Source organism: Dicentrarchus labrax, unplaced genomic scaffold, assembly GCF_905237075.1.
Source record: "Dicentrarchus labrax unplaced genomic scaffold, dlabrax2021, whole genome shotgun sequence".
In the NCBI taxonomy this organism is placed as follows: Eukaryota; Metazoa; Chordata; class Actinopteri; family Moronidae; genus Dicentrarchus; species Dicentrarchus labrax.
In genome coordinates, this window is record NW_026136721.1 from 850,001 (window position 1) to 867,588 (window position 17,588).

General features: G+C 42.7%; 1 protein-coding gene and 2 long non-coding RNA genes across 3 annotated transcripts in view; all 3 read left to right on the plus strand.

Moving 5' to 3' along the window:
- The window catches only part of eci2 (enoyl-CoA delta isomerase 2), a 7,564-nt gene extending 2,082 nt beyond the window's left edge, over positions 1 to 5,482 (plus strand). Inside the window, exons 3-12 of the mRNA XM_051385881.1 lie at positions 290 to 393; positions 564 to 662; positions 995 to 1,186; positions 1,445 to 1,514; positions 1,900 to 2,002; positions 2,758 to 2,878; positions 2,970 to 3,059; positions 3,607 to 3,750; positions 4,368 to 4,638; positions 4,979 to 5,482. Coding sequence (XP_051241841.1) covers positions 290 to 393; positions 564 to 662; positions 995 to 1,186; positions 1,445 to 1,514; positions 1,900 to 2,002; positions 2,758 to 2,878; positions 2,970 to 3,059; positions 3,607 to 3,750; positions 4,368 to 4,523 — 1,079 coding nt within the window. The 3' untranslated portion in view covers positions 4,524 to 4,638; positions 4,979 to 5,482. The remainder of the gene's footprint in view (positions 1 to 289; positions 394 to 563; positions 663 to 994; positions 1,187 to 1,444; positions 1,515 to 1,899; positions 2,003 to 2,757; positions 2,879 to 2,969; positions 3,060 to 3,606; positions 3,751 to 4,367; positions 4,639 to 4,978) is intronic.
- Positions 1 to 17,588, plus strand: part of LOC127355253 (uncharacterized) — a 55,026-nt gene that overhangs the window by 20,638 nt on the left and 16,800 nt on the right. The gene's annotated exons all lie outside the window — the stretch shown is intronic.
- On the plus strand, positions 12,396 to 15,633 carry LOC127355262 (uncharacterized). The gene is made up of 2 exons (XR_007881721.1): positions 12,396 to 13,049; positions 13,471 to 15,633. It is a non-coding gene; the product is annotated as an uncharacterized LOC127355262 (long non-coding RNA).

A 17,588-nucleotide genomic window follows, 5' to 3' on the forward strand; every position in this document is an offset into this window, starting at 1 on the left:
GAGAGAGACAGAGAGAGAGAGAGAGAGAGAGAGAAGGTCAAACGTGCCACACCTGCTGAATGCCGGCCCAAGAGGAGAGGGAGAGCTGTGGATGGGAGAGACAATATGTTTATTATATTAATGTTGGCAGCAGCAGATCTCCCACGCTGACGTTTGTTCAAGTGTTCATTTTTATTTAGTTGTTTTAAGATATAAAAAGGGGCAGTTTTTAATTTTTTACCTTTTAAAATCAAATGTGTGTGTGTGTGTGTGTGTGTGTGTGTGTCTGTGTCTGTGTGTGTGTGTTTAGGTGTGACGGTGGAGCAGTTTGAGCAGGCCAAGGGCAAACTGTCGACTCTGAAGAACGACCCGGGCAACGAGGTCAAACTGAAGATCTACGCTCTCTTCAAACAGGTGGGACGCGTTCCAGATGTTCCAGATGTTCAAGTTTATTTGATTTATTTATTATAATTTAACAAACAGTTTATTTTTATATCAGATCCAATCATTGTGTCTTCCTGTAAAACTAAATGTGACGTGTGCTCTTCCTCCTCCTCCTCCTCCTCCTCCTCCTCCTCCTCCAGGCCACTCAGGGTCCCTGTAACACTCCCAAACCAGGAATGCTGGACTTTGTCAACAAGGTGAAATGGGATGCGTGGAAGTCTCTGGGCTCCATACCTCAGGTACAGCTGCTCTGGGATCAATAATCTATAATCAACACTGTGTGATCGCCGTCAGATAAAACCTTCATTAAGTTTCTGTCACAGTGAACTGAAGAATCCAGTAATAAGAAGTTGATTGATAATGAACGTATTGATTAGTTTCAGCCTCCCTCCTGTATCATCAGTAGAATGAGTAATCGATATGATATCACTGGATTACGATTATTGATTAGTGTAATGTGGGGCTGATTTTAATGGCTTCATAAACCGCTGGGTGCTTTCAGGGATCAATAACGTGAGGTTGGTGAGATACTAGGGTCTCTAACCTGTGACAAACCGTCTCTCTGTCTCAGGATGAAGCCAGGCAGCAGTACTGCGACCTGGTTGGCTCCCTGGTGGCGGCGGAAGGTGGAAGCTCCGCCCAGGTGGCTGCAGAGGCTGCTGGGAGCTCCACCACGTACCAGACGCTGCTGGTCACCACGGAGGATGACATCACCACCATCAAACTGAACCGACCGGCCAAGAAAAACGCCATCACCACCGAGGTGAGTGCTCGCGCCGGAGACCGGTCCCTCCTACGTCCTGTGAACAGAGTACTTCCTGTGAATATTGATCAGAGAGGAGTTTTCCTGATATATTGATTGATCTTTAAAGTATAAATTGCTCTGTACGTTTGCTCCGTGTTGGATTTGTGTAAAATATAACTTTTATTATTTAATGAGGAGCTTTAAATGCAGATGGATAAATTGGCTCTAAGATCTTTTGTTTTATAATTATTGATCAGTGTGTCTCTGTTCTCTCAGATGTACAATGAGATTATTGCAGCACTGGAGCAGGCAGCTAAAGACGACTCCGTCCTCACAGTGTTTACTGGTACACACACACACACACACAATTTCTTTAATTAAATCTTAATCTTAATAAATGAATAAATTCATGCTTTTTATTAATATAACTTTATTATTATAACCTGATAACTTTATAAATCCATCCACCTGTTCTCTTATCCAGGTCCAGATCATGATAATTGATTACACGTATAAATAATAACAATAATAATAATTAAGAGGATGTACTGACACATACAGACTGAAATGTGATATAAATGTAATTTTAATGTAACGTTTGGACCAAAACTAACTTCCTGTGTAGGTTAAAGGAATATTCCAGCCCACATAATGAGAGGGTTAATGAGCATCAATAAGGAGTGAACGGTTTGAGATTACTCTGACACACACACACACACTCTTCACTGCAGGTGCTGGAGATTTTTACTGCAGCGGAAACGACCTCACCAACTTCACCAAGATCCCCGAGGGAGGGGTGGAGGCCATGGCCAAACAGGGCGGCGAGCTGCTCAGGTGACCACGATCAAAGGATTCCTCGCTCGTGTGCTTCATGTTGCGCCTCCCGCTTCTGGACAGAGAAAATGGCGAGGGACAAGGAGAAGGGACAGAAACGAGCTGCTAATAATTAATATTGTTTCAATTCAATTCAATTCAATTTTATTTGTATAGCGCCAATTCATAACAGAAGTTATCTCAGGACACTTTTCAAATAGAGCAGGTCTAGACCGAACTCTTTATAACATTAATTACAGAGACCCAACAGTACCACCATGAGCAAGACCTTGGAGACAAGGGCAAGGAAAAACTGCCTGTTAAAAGGCAGAAACCTAGGACAGATCCTCCGGCTCTAGGTGGGTGGTCGTCTGTCTCGACCAGTTGGGGTGAGAGAGAGAGAGACAGACAGACAGACAGACAGACAGGTGCACAGCAACAACAGTATTGGCAATGGCAATCTAGCAGGACCATGGCAGGAGGCTCCACCAGGATCGATAAGAACCTGCGAGACGAGAAAGCACAAGAACTCCGGGGAGTTCCATTCTTTGTAAAGAATACGCCATCGCCATAGCAACACATCATCATAAACCCATCAGGAAACTGTTTACTGAGTTCATCAGTCGACTTCTCCATAAGACTCAATACTATCAGAGTGGAGCTGCCCCCTGCTGGCTGTTAGAGCTCTGTTCATTATATAAACTGTCAATAATAATATATATAAATCAATAATGTGAATGCAGCATTAATCTTCTCCGTGGTTTGTCTCTCTACAGGAAGTACGTGAAGGCCTACATTGACTTCCCCAAGCCGCTGATTGCCGTGGTGAACGGACCAGCTGTAGGAGTCTCAGTCACAGTGCTGGGACTGTTCGACCTGGTCTACGCTACAGAGAGGGTACACACACACACACACACACACACACACACACACACACACCTGAGGTTTCTTTGAGATGACCTCATTAATCAGCGACTCTCTCTGACAGGCCACCTTCCACACTCCGTTCAGTCAGCTGGGTCAGAGCGCTGAAGGCTGCTCCTCCTACACCTTCCCCAAAATGATGGGCAACGCCAAGGTACACACACACACACACACACACACACACACATTATTATACATTATACATCGTATTAGACGATACCAATACCAGTGAAATTCCACGATTCGACTGAGGTCTGTAAAGTGTGTTAAAGCTGCAGTGTCTCTATCAACCAGCAGGGGGACGCTCCACTCTGATAGTATGGAGTCTTATGGAGAACAATGAGCTCAGTAAATAGTTTCCTGATGAGTTTCTGGTCTCAGTCTCTATTTTCAGTCTTCTTCCATACAGCATGATGTTCATTTAGTAACTGATGGTCCCATTAACTAAAGGTTTAATTCTCTATAAGTAAGTTTAAGGAGTGTAAACAGTCACACATTAGACACGGGGCAGTTTGTTGGGATGCTACTAAAAACACAACAGAAAGTTATTGTCCATTTGTTGTCCAGATTAATTGATTGAAAATGAAGAATGGATTTGTTGTTATCAGACGAAGAGAGAGATCACTCTCGTGGCTGATTGATCGCTGTGGGATATCCTGATACATGAAGCCTTTAGATGTTCTTACTCTCTCCTCCTCCAGGCCAGTGAGATGCTGCTATTCAATAAGAAGCTGACGGCGGTTCAGGCCTGCGAGCTCGGCCTGGTCACTGAGGTTTTCCCCGACAGCAGCTTCCAGTCGGAGGTTTGGACCCGACTGAAGGCCTACGCCAAGCTGCCTCCCAACGTAAACTCACACTTACATATTTAATCAGCTCACAGTTTTTATTACTTCTCCCCTTATGGATGTTTAACACTAAACTCTTCTATCATCAGAGCTTCGTAGAGCCTTCGTGATTTTAAAGAGTGTTACTGAGATATAGGCCTACTGCGTATAGTGTATATTATTATTTAAGCTGTAAAGTTGACAGCTGATAGATCAATAATCAATAATCAGTGAATCTGTCAGAAAGAAGAATATTAAGTCTGATTGTTAAAATGATACAAATACAGAATACAGAGAGAGAATGGATCAATATATCAAGAAAACTCACCTCTGATCAATATTCACAGGAAATAATCAAACTGCTGTTACTGATTGAAACTGAACTGTTTGGTTCATTGATCAGTTGATCAGCTGTTATTGATACTAATCAATATGAAGTATACAGTAAATACAGTCAGTTTAATAGTGATAATAAAGGTTGGGGACCAGAGATCAGCATCACTGCATTATTATAAGTCCTGTGTGTGTAAACATCGAGAGTGTGGATTAATAAAGTTAATCTCCGCTCTGTCTCTCTGTCTGTCTGTGTCTCTCTCTCTCTCGCTCTCTGTCTGTCTCTCTCTCTGTCTGTCTCTCAGTCTCTGGCTCTCTCTAAGCAGCTGATCCGGTCGATGGAGAAGGAGCGTCTCCACGCGGTGAACGATGCGGAGGTGGAGCGTCTGGTGGAGCGCTGGATGTCAGACGAGTGTTTCAACGCCGTCATGAGCTTCTTCCAGGCTAAAGCCAAACTCTGAGTGTGCGGTTGCCTTGTTGGGGCCTTTTCTGGTATGAACATCGCAGGTCGAATGGGGACCACAGACGGGTCCCAATGAGGCAGAACCTCCTGTCTGAGGTCCTGGGTAGGGGTAGGGGCAGGGTAGGGGTATCTGCGGTGTGTGTGTTTCTGATGATGATAAATAGTCCTTGTAATGTAGACTGTGGTAGAAGCAGATGGAGGATCAGGACTGAAACATCAACGACATAATCCAACATAAATCTTCTAGATGGTTTTTATTTGCTCTGAGAAATTGAGCTGATTAGCTCTACGCCAAAATGCTTTAAATCAGAACCCCGACTGTTTTCTGCTTCTGAAACTGAAGACAGCGAAAGAACGAATGGGTACGTTGATTTTTAAGTGTCTTTGCGGCGTTGGCTGATTTTCTCACGTTAAGATCAGTTCAGGATTACAGTTCCACACAGGAGACGCCAACTGGTCCGCTGATTATCCACCGCTGTGGCGTTTACGTCCTGCAGCTCGCCGGTGTTTAACGAGTGACTCTGTTAACTGGAGGCTTTATTATATTATTCAGCTGAAAGTGTTTACAGAGGCAGAGTGGAGCTGAGCAGGTACTGAGATTAAACTTTCCCTCACAAACTAATTAGCGAGAACAATAATAGGCGGTAATATCGCACTGTTGAGCCTCCCTAACTCTCCACAGGTTGAAATCCCTTCAACAGATCTACTTTCACGGTTGGCTTTTATTTTGTAACTGGAACAAATCTCGTCTTGTGTTCAGTTATTCCGACCTGCCTTCGTTGTCACCGCAGCCTTCAGTCATTTTAGAGAAAGTTTGTCCGTCTGTAGACTCGAATCATGATCTAACGTCTGTAACTTAAAGAACTCACTCTGTATTTGAACTGTTAAAGTGCCTTAAACACTCTGTAACATCAGGTTGAACCCCGTCCAATAAAAGTCAGAATTGGTACTAATTCAGAGGAGGGGAGTTGTGTTTTCTGTAAAAGCAGCGGAGGTTACCATGGCGATCTCCCATCCCAAAGCTGAGTCAGCACTGTGGGACCAGAGAACAGTCAAACCCAGACATAGCCGGTAACCTGTTGCCTTCGTTGTTTGTTAGAAGAAGAAGTTAGAAAAATAACAATAACATTGATTTTACAACAATAGTGTTTAATAAAAGCTACACTAAAAATGAGATAAAATAGATGAAGACAAAAATAAAATCAATAAGCTCTATATAAAATACATTTATTTCATAATGTATTAGTGTAAATCAAGAATAGTCTGTTAGAATATGAGGAACACATACCTGACACACAGCAGATGGTACAATGCATGTGGCGTATACATTAAACACAATCTGACACATAAATTTATATAACAGCAGAAAAGACAGTTTTGGAAGAATACAGAGATATAAATGTGTATTTCAGCAGGATCCTGAAGGGAAGTCTCTTGTTGTGTAGTGTCACAGCTCCTCCACCAGGTGGCAGCACTCACCTGTACATAGACTACAGCCGACTGATGTGAAGTTATTTTAAATCAGAAAAATTGTTGAAACTTTATATGGAACATTTTAAGTGACACAAACTCAATTTTGTAAGTTAAAAAACATTCTTGATTAAGTAATTTTTACTAGTTTTTTCACAATAAAAACTTTCAACAAAATTGAGTTTCTGTCACTCAAAATTTGAATCAGTTTTTTTTTGTTAAATTAACTTATCTGGTTTTACAGTGTAATATAAACTTTAAAACAGTTTCATTTAGTTCTTGTTGAATGAGATTCAGGCCGACCCCTGGTGGGGGTGCAAGTAGTGATACAGGCCGCTCATTCAGCCTCAGCATCGACCCTCATGTGCTGGATCCAGACTCCACCAGAGTCCAGGTCCTGGAGGAGGCCGTCCTAGACCTTATTCACAGCAGCCATTTTGACATGAACTAGTAGGGTAAAGACAGGTGCTAGGGAGTCTCTCTCATCCAAACAATAATAAAAGAGGAAGTGTGATGAGGTGGTGAAGCAGCGTGGGATCATGGGAGTTGTTGTCTTCACCACCATTGGCGTCATTGCAGTCAGCTTCTCCCGGTTAGGATTCCTTCAGTGTTCATGGTTCAGGAGGTTTCTACCGGGAGCCCAATGATCCACAGAGGTCTCCTCCTCTCCAACACAAACAGACCCGCTGATTAAAACCACTAAACACACTGAATAAAGCAGTTCCACCTTAAACACACTGAATAAAGCAGTTCCACCTTAACAATCACTGCTTCTCCCACGCTGTTGGACAGACAAAGGACGTCCCGGAGGGGCTGCGAGCCGAGCTGCTGCTAACGTTAGCTCAGCTTGTTTCTCTGATAACTTAAGATCCAGACGTCCGATGACTAAAATCCTTCATCCGGTTCAAATCTAGAGTTAAAAAGCACCAAGATCTAAACAGTGGATGGTAAACAGTCAGTGTGTGACAGCTCCTGGCAGACAACCACAACGCTGACACACAAAGGGGATATGACGCCATCAACAGGCGACCGGTAAAACGCAGCGTTACCTGAATAAAAGGTTTGAACGTTGTTGGAAACATTTGGGATAATGGAAGAACTCAACTCTAAAAGGTGCAGTCAGCCTTCATGTGTCTCAGTAACAGCTGCAGAAAGGGAAGATGAACAGTGGGTGTGTGGTTGATGAATTTGATGTTTTCTGCGGCTCTGACCTCGTTCTGCTCTGCTCGGCTTTCAAGCTTGCACAGGAAGCAGAACCGGTTCATCTCTCTGACTTGTGGCCCCTGCGGGTTGCCGTACTTAAATTCCATTGTTGTCAGATTTAACAATGTCATCCTGAGCTCCGGGGCGTCCAGCTGGGTCTGCAGAGGCCTTTTAGCTCCTATGTATTTATGAGGGACGTTACAGAGCTCTTCTGTTTTCCCCTTCGGTCTGAAACATGTCAGCCTCCCCAGAGCACCGGACACAAACCCGACGTATAAATCTCAGCTCAGCCCCCTGCCTGGACCTGGACTGTATGGAGAAACAAGATCCAGAAACCGGTGAACGTACCTTTCGCTGTGACAAACGCCTCCAACAGAACGTCTGCAGGACGAGAAACCGAAGTTCAAACATCCGTCTTCGCAGTCTGCTTCCACGCTTACATAAAAATGTGATGAGATGATAAATACTGAGCAGCTTGAATTATTATAGAGGTCATCAGGAAACTACCAAGCTGGAAAACAAACTGTTAAAGATGGCGCACTAGAGCACCAGTAGCTCAGCCCAAAACAATGGATGCTACGGTCCACCAAACTCCATTCAAAAAACCTGTCATTTAACAGTTCATTGTTAAACACACTCTGATCAAAATAAACACAATAAAACTCACTAAAACCGTCTTTGTTAGTCTTTCCAACCTTGACCATTGACTGAACTATAAAACCTTCTCAACATTTTAAACGTGGCGGACTCCGCCTCATTCTAAAGTAACGAAAACACAACGGTTCTTAGTTTCAGATTGAACACTAATGAAAACATACCTATGGATAGTATATAGATTCTCCTCAGTGTGTCACAGGGGATCTTAAATATAAAAATATTGATTAGTGATCACTGACTAAAGACCACTGAGAATGAAAAATAATGAATTTGTCTTGTACGAGTATTGGTGTGGAAAAGTCTCATCAGATTTATTCGACTTCTAATGGTTAAAACGTTTTTCTTAATTTCTCTCGAACTCCTCAGGAACATGTGAGCAACACCAGCTGCTCAGATTTGTTCCAGAGAGTCTTTAGAGGGAGAAATGTAATATGTTCCTGCACAATAGCGTTTTGATTTTCTGACATTACAGTTTGGGGAATAATTACTCTGTCAGAATCAGATCACGTACACCTCCAGTTCTTTTAAATATTAGCAAAGAGCGGAGCAACGGGAAGGATTTCTGGATGTGAGCTGCTGTCTGTCAGTCAGTGTGTGGCCTGCTGGGTGGGGAGGGAGGGGGGACACATCCTTCAAATGAAATACTAGACAGGTGTCTGGAAAAAACCTGCTGCCGAGTCTGCACTTTTACCTTCCGCTCATCCCCTTCCTCCCCGTCAGTCACATCACTCCTCTGTTTTCTGCCGGTTCCTCGAGTTCGTCCTGTTTCAATCAGCTCGTCAGTGTTTCTGTGGAACGCTCAGTTTTCTGTCTCTTCACAAAACAGCAAAAAATTAAAGTCCAGGTGAAATAAAAAATTTCATTTTAACCCTTTAAGATCACATCCTCAGTTATATTGTTGCCCTGTTTAACAATTTCTGACTAAACATTCACAAAAACTTTCTTTGTATTTTTATATAAAAAAATCCTGTAAAATGATCAACCGATAATATCATCACATTCAATCTTCATCAAAGATTCATCAGTTAGCTAGCATGGCTACCTAACGGAGCCATGCTGTTAAATAGAGTTTATTATTATTACCAGGAAATGTAATGTTTTATACTTTTATGTGCGTCTCGTAGCAGATTGACCAGATCAATCTGAAATTTAGTCACAAGACCTTCAAGATGTTGGCGATGATATGTTATGAATCTTGTTAATTTTTTTTAAACCGTGTTGCCGTAGCGATGTCGTAAATATTAATTTTAATTTTAAAACATGACAAACATGTCCTTTTCTCAGGTGGTGTTATTATGCTGATAAACTGAGGGGTAAAGCTTCAGTGACTCGTGGTGATCAGGACTCGACTACAAACGATTTAATCTGTAGTTGAAAGATTTGAATATTATTGTTTTTACAGTGTAACAGTCTCTCTCTCTCCTGAGGTTTGGGTGTAACTGTAGATCGGTCGAGTGGACGGGAGATTTCCCTCAAACTGTCGGGGAGCCAATCACACGAGCCGGATGACAGGCGCTCCCTGAAGGGACCAATCATCAATCAGACGCTGTGACAGCGGCCAATGAGCCGCCATCCCTCAGTCAGACAGAGAGATTTTTTATTTTCATGCTTTTTCTCTCTCTGTTATTTCTACTCTTATTTTATTTAAATTGACTTAATAACACGAATGGAGGGACAGAAAGAGAGCTAACGGACAGACGGAGGACACACGATGGAGTAAGCAAATTGTCCGTCTTCATCCTCCATTAGCTGAGATCTCCATTAGCCGCTGATGGATCGCCGTCAGGAGAGACGTCGGCCTCCAGAGGTCAAAGGTCGTCAGACTTTCTCAGACACACTTTCTTCATTTCCTCTTCTGCTTCTTCTCCTCTACTTTCTCTCTTCCGTCTTTTCTTCCTCCCACATCTGTGAGAGTCAGACTCACTGAGAATGAGCTGTCAATCACAAGGTAGCCCCGCCCTAAAGCATACCCTGCTTTATGGTCTGTTTTACTCTAAATGGGACCATCAGTTACTAAATGAACATCATGCTGTATGGAAGAAGACTGAAACTAGAGACTGAGACCAGAAACTCATCAGGAAACTGTTTACTGAGAGCTCTGTGGATAATTGGGCTCCTGAACCATGAACGTGAAGGAATCCTAACCGGGAGAAGCTGACTGCAATGACGCCAATGGTGGTGAAGACAGCAACTCCCATGATCCCATGCTGCTTCAAAACCTCCTCACACTTCCTGTTTATTATTGATTCAGAGTGAGAGCGACAGAAATGACTCGCTGTACGTTTAAGTGACATTTGATGTAAAATGTTCTTCCCCTGCCTCAGTGCTTCCTCGTGGTGGGAACTCGGTGAATCATTTTGATGGATAGATGGATTTTGTGGAATAAAGAGAGAAATGGAGAAATGTCACATTAAAACAGGCCACGGCAGCCGGAGTTCAGGTGAAGTTCATCAGTGACTTTATGTAGGACAGCTTACAGGGGAGAACGACGCGCTCAGCTCCAACACGGGCTGCTTCTTCTTCTATAAGCTCACAGATCACACTAATGTACAGAGCGCTGCCAGGGGAGGAGAGGGGGAGGAGAGGGTGAACAGGTTCAAAGCAGAGAGCCAGAGAGAGAGATAATGCTGCGTTCGAGTCCGCTGGGAATCACCGTTGGAACAGCTTCGGCGGTTAAAAGCGGCGACTTGGAAGAGTGTTTATGTTTGAACTCGTTTGAAGCGCCAGACCGCCGGTTTCACAATTATTTTCACACTCTGTCGAACCCGCTTCTCCTCAACCTGCACACTTCCTGCGTTCAGCTGCACCTGTAGTGTAGCTGCAATGCATTATGGTCTGTGGTCAAAGTATCCAAAACTACGTCTCATCAGGAGTCGGTTAATAAGATGTTTAATTAGGAAAGTAGTTGACAGTTTTAACAGTTTAATCTATTAAATAAAAACATTATAGATCTTTTTATGTGAAAAAGGACATTTTCTTTAAATAAACAGTAACTTTATGATTGTTTACAGTCACAGATTTTTCACAGGCTGTTTTTCTAATTTTATTATTATTTCCATAAAAAATACAGAAAGAATCTGTAAAATAAACGTGAACAATGTACAGATTTAGTTTTACAGTGTGGATGTTTGTTAGTGAAATGCACCCTGGGAGTTGTAGTCGCCAGTTTTTATTTTCTTGTAGCTTTCAGTTTTTAAACGTGAGAAGTTCATTCTGTTCTCTTCCTTCGTCTTTCTCCACCTTTTTATTCCTCTTTCTTTCCATCTTTAACTCGTTGGTAATAAAGTGTTTCCTGTCTGCAGTTTGATTTAAAGGAGGAGCAGGTGCTGAAAGACAGGTGGGAGCTTTTCTCTTCTCTCTCCCTCCATCTTTTACCACGTAAATCAATCCTCCTCTTCCTCCACATCGTTGAGGAGGAAGAGAAGACAATGACACACTGAGAGGAAGAAAAAACTGAGAAAGGAAGGAAAAATTAAGTGAATTGGAGGAGAACAGACAAGTTTTACTGCTCTGTTACTGAGGGCAAGGAGACGGGATAGGAAAGGAGGAGGGAAAAGAAAAATAGGAGACGAGTTGAAAATAAAAGAGGGAGCAAGGAGGAGGAAACAAGGAAAGCAAAGATATAGGAAAGGAGGAGAGGAGGGGAAAAGGGAACAAGAGAGTGGAAGTGAGGAAGAAAGAGAAGGATTTAGGAATCAAGGAGACAGGATAGGAGAGGAAAGGAAAGCAAGATATAGGAAAGGGGAAGAGGAGAGTAAAGGAGGAAGGAGATAAGACATAAGACCTGAGAGAAGGAAACAAGAGAGTAGAGGAAAGAAGGAGAGGACACAAGGAGACAAAAGGAGACAAAAGAAGACAAGAAGAATGTGTTTGAGGATCAGAGAGGAAAGGAGAGAAGGTCAGAAGGAGGAGGAGGTGAAAACAGGAGAAGCAGATGTTGGCTGGAGGAGGAGGAGGAGGAGGTGAAGGTGAGAGGTTGGGAGCTGTCAGTCTCAGAGAGGAGAGGGAGGAAAGACAGGAAGTCATAGATTTCATAACAGGAGCTTCAGCGGAGGAGAAAAACATGAAGGAAGTGATTCTTTATTCAGGTTGATCATCTTTCAGATTAAAGAGAGTTTAAAGACAGTTTCCTGAGCTAGCGTCAGCGTCTACCTTCCAGTGACCCAACACAACCTCAGAGACCAACGGGGAGTCCAGCACCGAGGTGGTTATCTTGCCGGGTTTGGCTCCTGGCATACCGTCGGCTGAGTCAGTTAGCTTAGCTGCTAACGGCTGACCGCTAGCAGCAGTTGGCTACTGATCAATCTGTCCATCAGGAACTCTGTAACTGACCTCGGTACTGTAACGTTATTCCCTGTCGGTCTCGGAGGCTGTGTTTGATCCCGGTCCGGCTGCTGAGCCCGGTTCTGTCACCCACCAACTTTGCTTACTTCACTTACTTCCTGAAACAAAGAAGGTAAACAGCCAAGAAAGAGGAACAGAATAAGTAAGTCTGTAAGTTTATTTATTTTTAAATAGTCTAATGTATTCAAAGAAATGTTCCTTTTTTTCACAGATATTTACTGTTTATTTAACAGATTAAACTGTTAAATTCAAGTTTAATCCTGTTAATACATTTATAAAATTATGTAAAATTAGTCACATTAACAATAAAAAAGTATTTGTTGTGCTTTGTTTGTTAATTGACTCGATATCTTGTATAATTATGGAAGTTTTCACAACAAAAATGTTGAATTAATGTTTCTTATCAGTGTATAAGCATTGGTAAACTGTCAAAGTAAAGTTTTTATCAGTTCAGGTTTTCTTCAGCTTGGTTGGAGGAAACTTTCAGTCTTTTTTCAGCAATTTGTGTGTAAGTTTGTGGTCATTTAAGGTGACTTTCCCTCCAAACGTCTGTCCCGATCTGACTCTCTGTCCCCGTACACAGATATAGTCTGTCTGAGGGGGACGGAGGTTATCCAGGGAAAGAGAGAGAGAGATAGAGATGTTTTCCTCCAACTTTATAAGATGAGCATCGAGGTCGCTCGCCCACTGAACCAATCAGATTGATGCGTTTCTGGGTTGAGTTCCTCCAAAGTTTAATGGAGACAGAAAGAAGAAAGTTCACAGCAGAAAAAAACAACAAAAGAAGAGCTGAATTCACCTGAACCAGCCTCCAGGAGGAGGAGGAGGAGGAAGAAGAGGAGGAGAGGAGGTAGTGAAGCTATGTATTTAATGGACTGCAAATAAATAATGATCATTCATTGTTGTTAACACGACACTTTTAATGTTATTTATCATACAAATGATAATAAAACGGCCACAGTACATGGACCCGGACGAGCCCCCATTTGTTACAACCATCCACAGTTATAAAGTGCGCTCCCACCAAACTGGAAGCTAATTGTATTCGAGCTCCTCCTGGCTCTGGTTGGCGGTTTTTGATCAGGCGAAATGCCATTAGGAGCACTAGGAGGACCCGATTTTCTCACACATTATCTGTCTCATATACTGCCGTCAGGAACAGAGCAAATATGCAACAAGTTATTTTTATAAAAGTTACCTACTGCAGCTTTAAAGGGTTAATCCATTAACGCCTCTCCTTTTTCTTCTTTCCTTTCTTCTTTCCTGCGCAGACCTGATCATGGTCTGAACCAGTTTTTGGTGACCTTCCTGAGGACACGCCGCCCACAAGATCCTCCTCCCACCAGAGAGACTCTCCTCGCTCTGCAATCAGCTCGACATTTACATTCAGATGACTGCGCTGCGGTGTGTGCGCCGCTCGGGCCGCTGGAATGTAAATTTACCCAGAGATCAGTTGGGGACTCTGATGATGATATCGCAGCCTCACACCTGTCCTCACATGACATTTACCAGTCTGCCTGCAAACTTAATCCCCGGGATTTCATCAGAGACGAGTTCATAAAGTGAAAATCACTGAGAATATTTGAGCATTCATGCATCTCTGCAGCCTGATTTAAGATTAATACACACGTGTTGATACAGGACTAAAACTGAAAGGTTCCTTTGTCCAGATTTTGCTTCAGAGTGAGACATCTCTGACGTGGAATTAATTTAAGGATAACGCCAGAAGATTTTGGTGAGCTCTTCTAGCACTAACACTAATTATAGACCAACTCTCGACCTGGAAAGACCTAATTTCATTAATAACACCAGCATCAGTAATCAATACCCACATTATTAAAGTTAAAATTAATCAAACTAATACCATCAGACAACCTTATCAGACTTCTGTAGTGGAGACAAAACGTTAACAATGATCCATATTAGCAGTTTGAATCCAACTAAAAGCTCCCTGCACCAAACTCCCTTTAAGAAATATCCCATTTTAACAATTCCTAACGTGTTCGTAACAACACGTAACTCTAGAAACACGACTAAAGGCCGTCATATGTCCACAGTTTGACTGTCAATACAGCATCAGTCTCATTATCAGATAAAAAGTCAAAATTCCAATGCAGTATTGTAATTGGACAGGTAGAAATGTTTTACATTGTCCAACCCACACCTGAACTGAGAGAATGACCCTAAATTTATTCCAGAAATCTTCTTCCTAACAGACACTTTCAGACTGCTCCTGTGTCTGCTGGTGCTCAGCTCTGCAGAGGTGCCATGGTCCTCACAGTTGTAAAAGCAGCCGGCGGTCACCTCAGGTCACACACTCGCCATCAAAAAAAAAGAGAAAGAGAGAAAAGCTCATTGAGATTCAGAGGAGAGCAGCTCGGCTCACCCCGACGTGACTCGTCTGTGCACACTGACCCGCTGTGGAGGAAAATCACTCTTCAGACGTCAGATTCCTCTCGGTTTCCTTCCTCCTCAGGCGCACAGAGGCAGTAATTACTCTCACACCGTCCCCACCGGCAGCTCTGTGGAGCTTCTGGTTCACTGACTTTACTGCAGTGTGGGGATCAAAGTGTGATCTGTTACCCAGGAACTGGAGGAGTCTGACGGCCTTTCACTTCAGTGTTGCTGCTTCCCATTAACACGCTGTTTAAACTGGCCAGGACACTACAGAATAAAGCTCATCAGTGTATCCTTCAAAGATTTGTTATCCATTCGAAATAGCTTTAAACTGTAAAACCAGATACGTTAATTAAACTCACTTAAGTTCAGTTAATGTCACCAAAAATTACTCATTAAAGCTGCTTAATCAAGATTTTTTCAAATTTACAAAATTACATTTTTTGATGTAATTCGTTTCAACTACAGGTTTCATTTGCACGTCCATGAAGGTTACTGGTAACACCTTGTTGGGATGCAGGTCTGTCCAAGTTTGTCAACCAGCTGCACAATTAATCCAAATATCATTGAAATTGCAATACGATGTTTTTACCATATCGTGCAGCCCTGGTGAAGTTTGTCGCAAAGTCACAGACACACTGTTTGACATACAGTCACAAATAGCACAACTTTTAATCGTGAAGGTCTTGAGATTACACTGACCAAATTTGAAGTTGATCCCATCAATTCCCTGGGAGGAGGAGTTCAAATAAAACCCACAAAATCACCGAAAATTACGGTTCAACATGGCGGAGTACCCACTCCCTCTGTAGATAAAAACGTCTCATTCTAAGGTACAAACAAAATTAATCTTATTTTCAGCTGATTAAACGCTAATGAAAACATACTTATGAATATTATTTTCCAACAGATCCTCCTGTTCAGCTCACACCCTTTGTGGCCTTTGACCCTTTCAGACATGTTGTCTACTTGTCTGCTTTGAATAATGGTTTCAGTTGTGTTAAAATTTCCTGAATTAAAACCAATTCTCCACATCACACTTGTAAGTTACATTATTGGCTCCAAACTAAACAAAGTGAACATCCATCATGCTGTCGTCTTTGGTAAATCTGCTTCCCATTGCTCCGACTCTGAGCTCTTAATCTCACTCTGGTCTCTCTTTGGGCGCGTTTGTTTTCCTTCCCAGTCCACCTGTGCCGAGGTGTACACGTGTGACCCGAGCAGATGTGACCCCGCCCGCCCGGTCGCCCCTGCCCGCCTGCCCACCCGGTCGCCCCCGCACTCCTTTATTAAAGCCGGTGAACCGCTTCAACGAGTTCACATCGACTGCACAGGCGGTTGCAGCCTCCGTGGGGTCGCACCAGGACACACACCCTCATTTGAAGTGGCTGGCGGTGTTTGATTTCATTTCTCATTCAGTCCCTGTATTTCTGAGGGAGGTCTGCTCTGCTATGCATGAGGGACATTTACATTTAACACAGCTATTTGACCTACATACATACAAAATGACTGGGGAAGAGGGAGTAAGAGGAGGTGAATGTCAGAGAGGGAGGGATGGGGAGAGGGGTTGAAAGAAGGAGAACAAAGATCTGATGATGAAAGAATGAATTTGAATATGAAAGCATTATTTTATTTTTCCTTTACTGCAGCCTGAAGGTGTGGCGCTAACAGGACGACATAAGTTCACACGGCAAACTGAAATGAACTTCAGCCACGAAGAGTCTCTCGCCCTCTCGTTTGATATGTGATATGAAGCATAAATATTTCCTCAGATTTTCAGGGATTACGGTTTTTAATGCCCTGACCTGATTTCTTCCCAAAAAATTCCAACATATTTGAGCAGATGAGACTCAGGCAGGAAAAAGTCGACCTCAATGGACATCTGAGAGTCCACATCATCTCTACATGCACAACCTGTTCTCCAATGACTTCCACCTTTCCGGTACTCAGATATGCTATGTGCTAGCTCGTCTCTGTTGAAAAGACAACCACATGTTGAAGATGGTTAAAAGATAAAAGAGACAGATTTATACTTATATATAGTTAACTATTGTTAGTAAATTAATTTCTATTAATCGTTAGTTAGCTAGTTCCAAACAATGCTCATAATGAAAAAGATAAATATTGAATCTAATAATTAAAGATCTGAAATAGTCCAGATTAATTTACTAATGGCTTTTTAACCCTGTGATATTGTTCCCCCTGTTTTTACAGAAATGTAAATATGAGGAAGCAAACAGCTCCCTGATTCCTGTTTCATGTGGACTGGTTTGTTTTGTTGTTTGCTGTATCGTCAGTGGGTTTTTAAAGTTGCAAAGGGGAAGCCCCAGCCATCAGCTAATGCTACTTGAGGGGCCTTGGCATGGCAAAGTTTGGGAATCCCTGCTGTAAACTCTCCATCACTCTCCTCCTGCTGTGGAGGAGAACACACACATCTACCTCCTTTCTATCTGCACTCAGCTGTAAACTCTCAGACCGGCCACGCTCCGCCTGATCGAGGAATGAGGTACAAGCACGTAAAAGTCAAACCAGAGGAGCACGATGTCCCGAAACATTAATTTTATCTACATAATGCATTACAGCTTTTTATAGGACGCTGGTGGGGAGCATGTTTAAATTAAGCTGTATGGGGTAGAGAGGCCTTTAGAGCTGCTGCTTTGGCTCAAAAAGCGGCTTCATTTACATTATGCATCATTGTAAAAGCTACTGAACCACTTCTGATGAGTTTTGGGAAGATGAGGAGAATGATGAACTTAGGACACACTGGCTGCTCTCGTTTCTTCCTACGTCATCTTAGATCACGCTAACATCTGATTACGCACAGGCAACTTTTCACAGGCAAACAGCAGGACAAAAACCATATCACCAGTGACCTCGATAGAGAGAATGGAAGTGACGAGACAGAAAACTTTAAAATGAATGTGAATGTGTTATTCTGGTTGCAGACTGTCAGGACACCTGCAAAGTTTTAATTTAGAAGGAATTAGCAGTT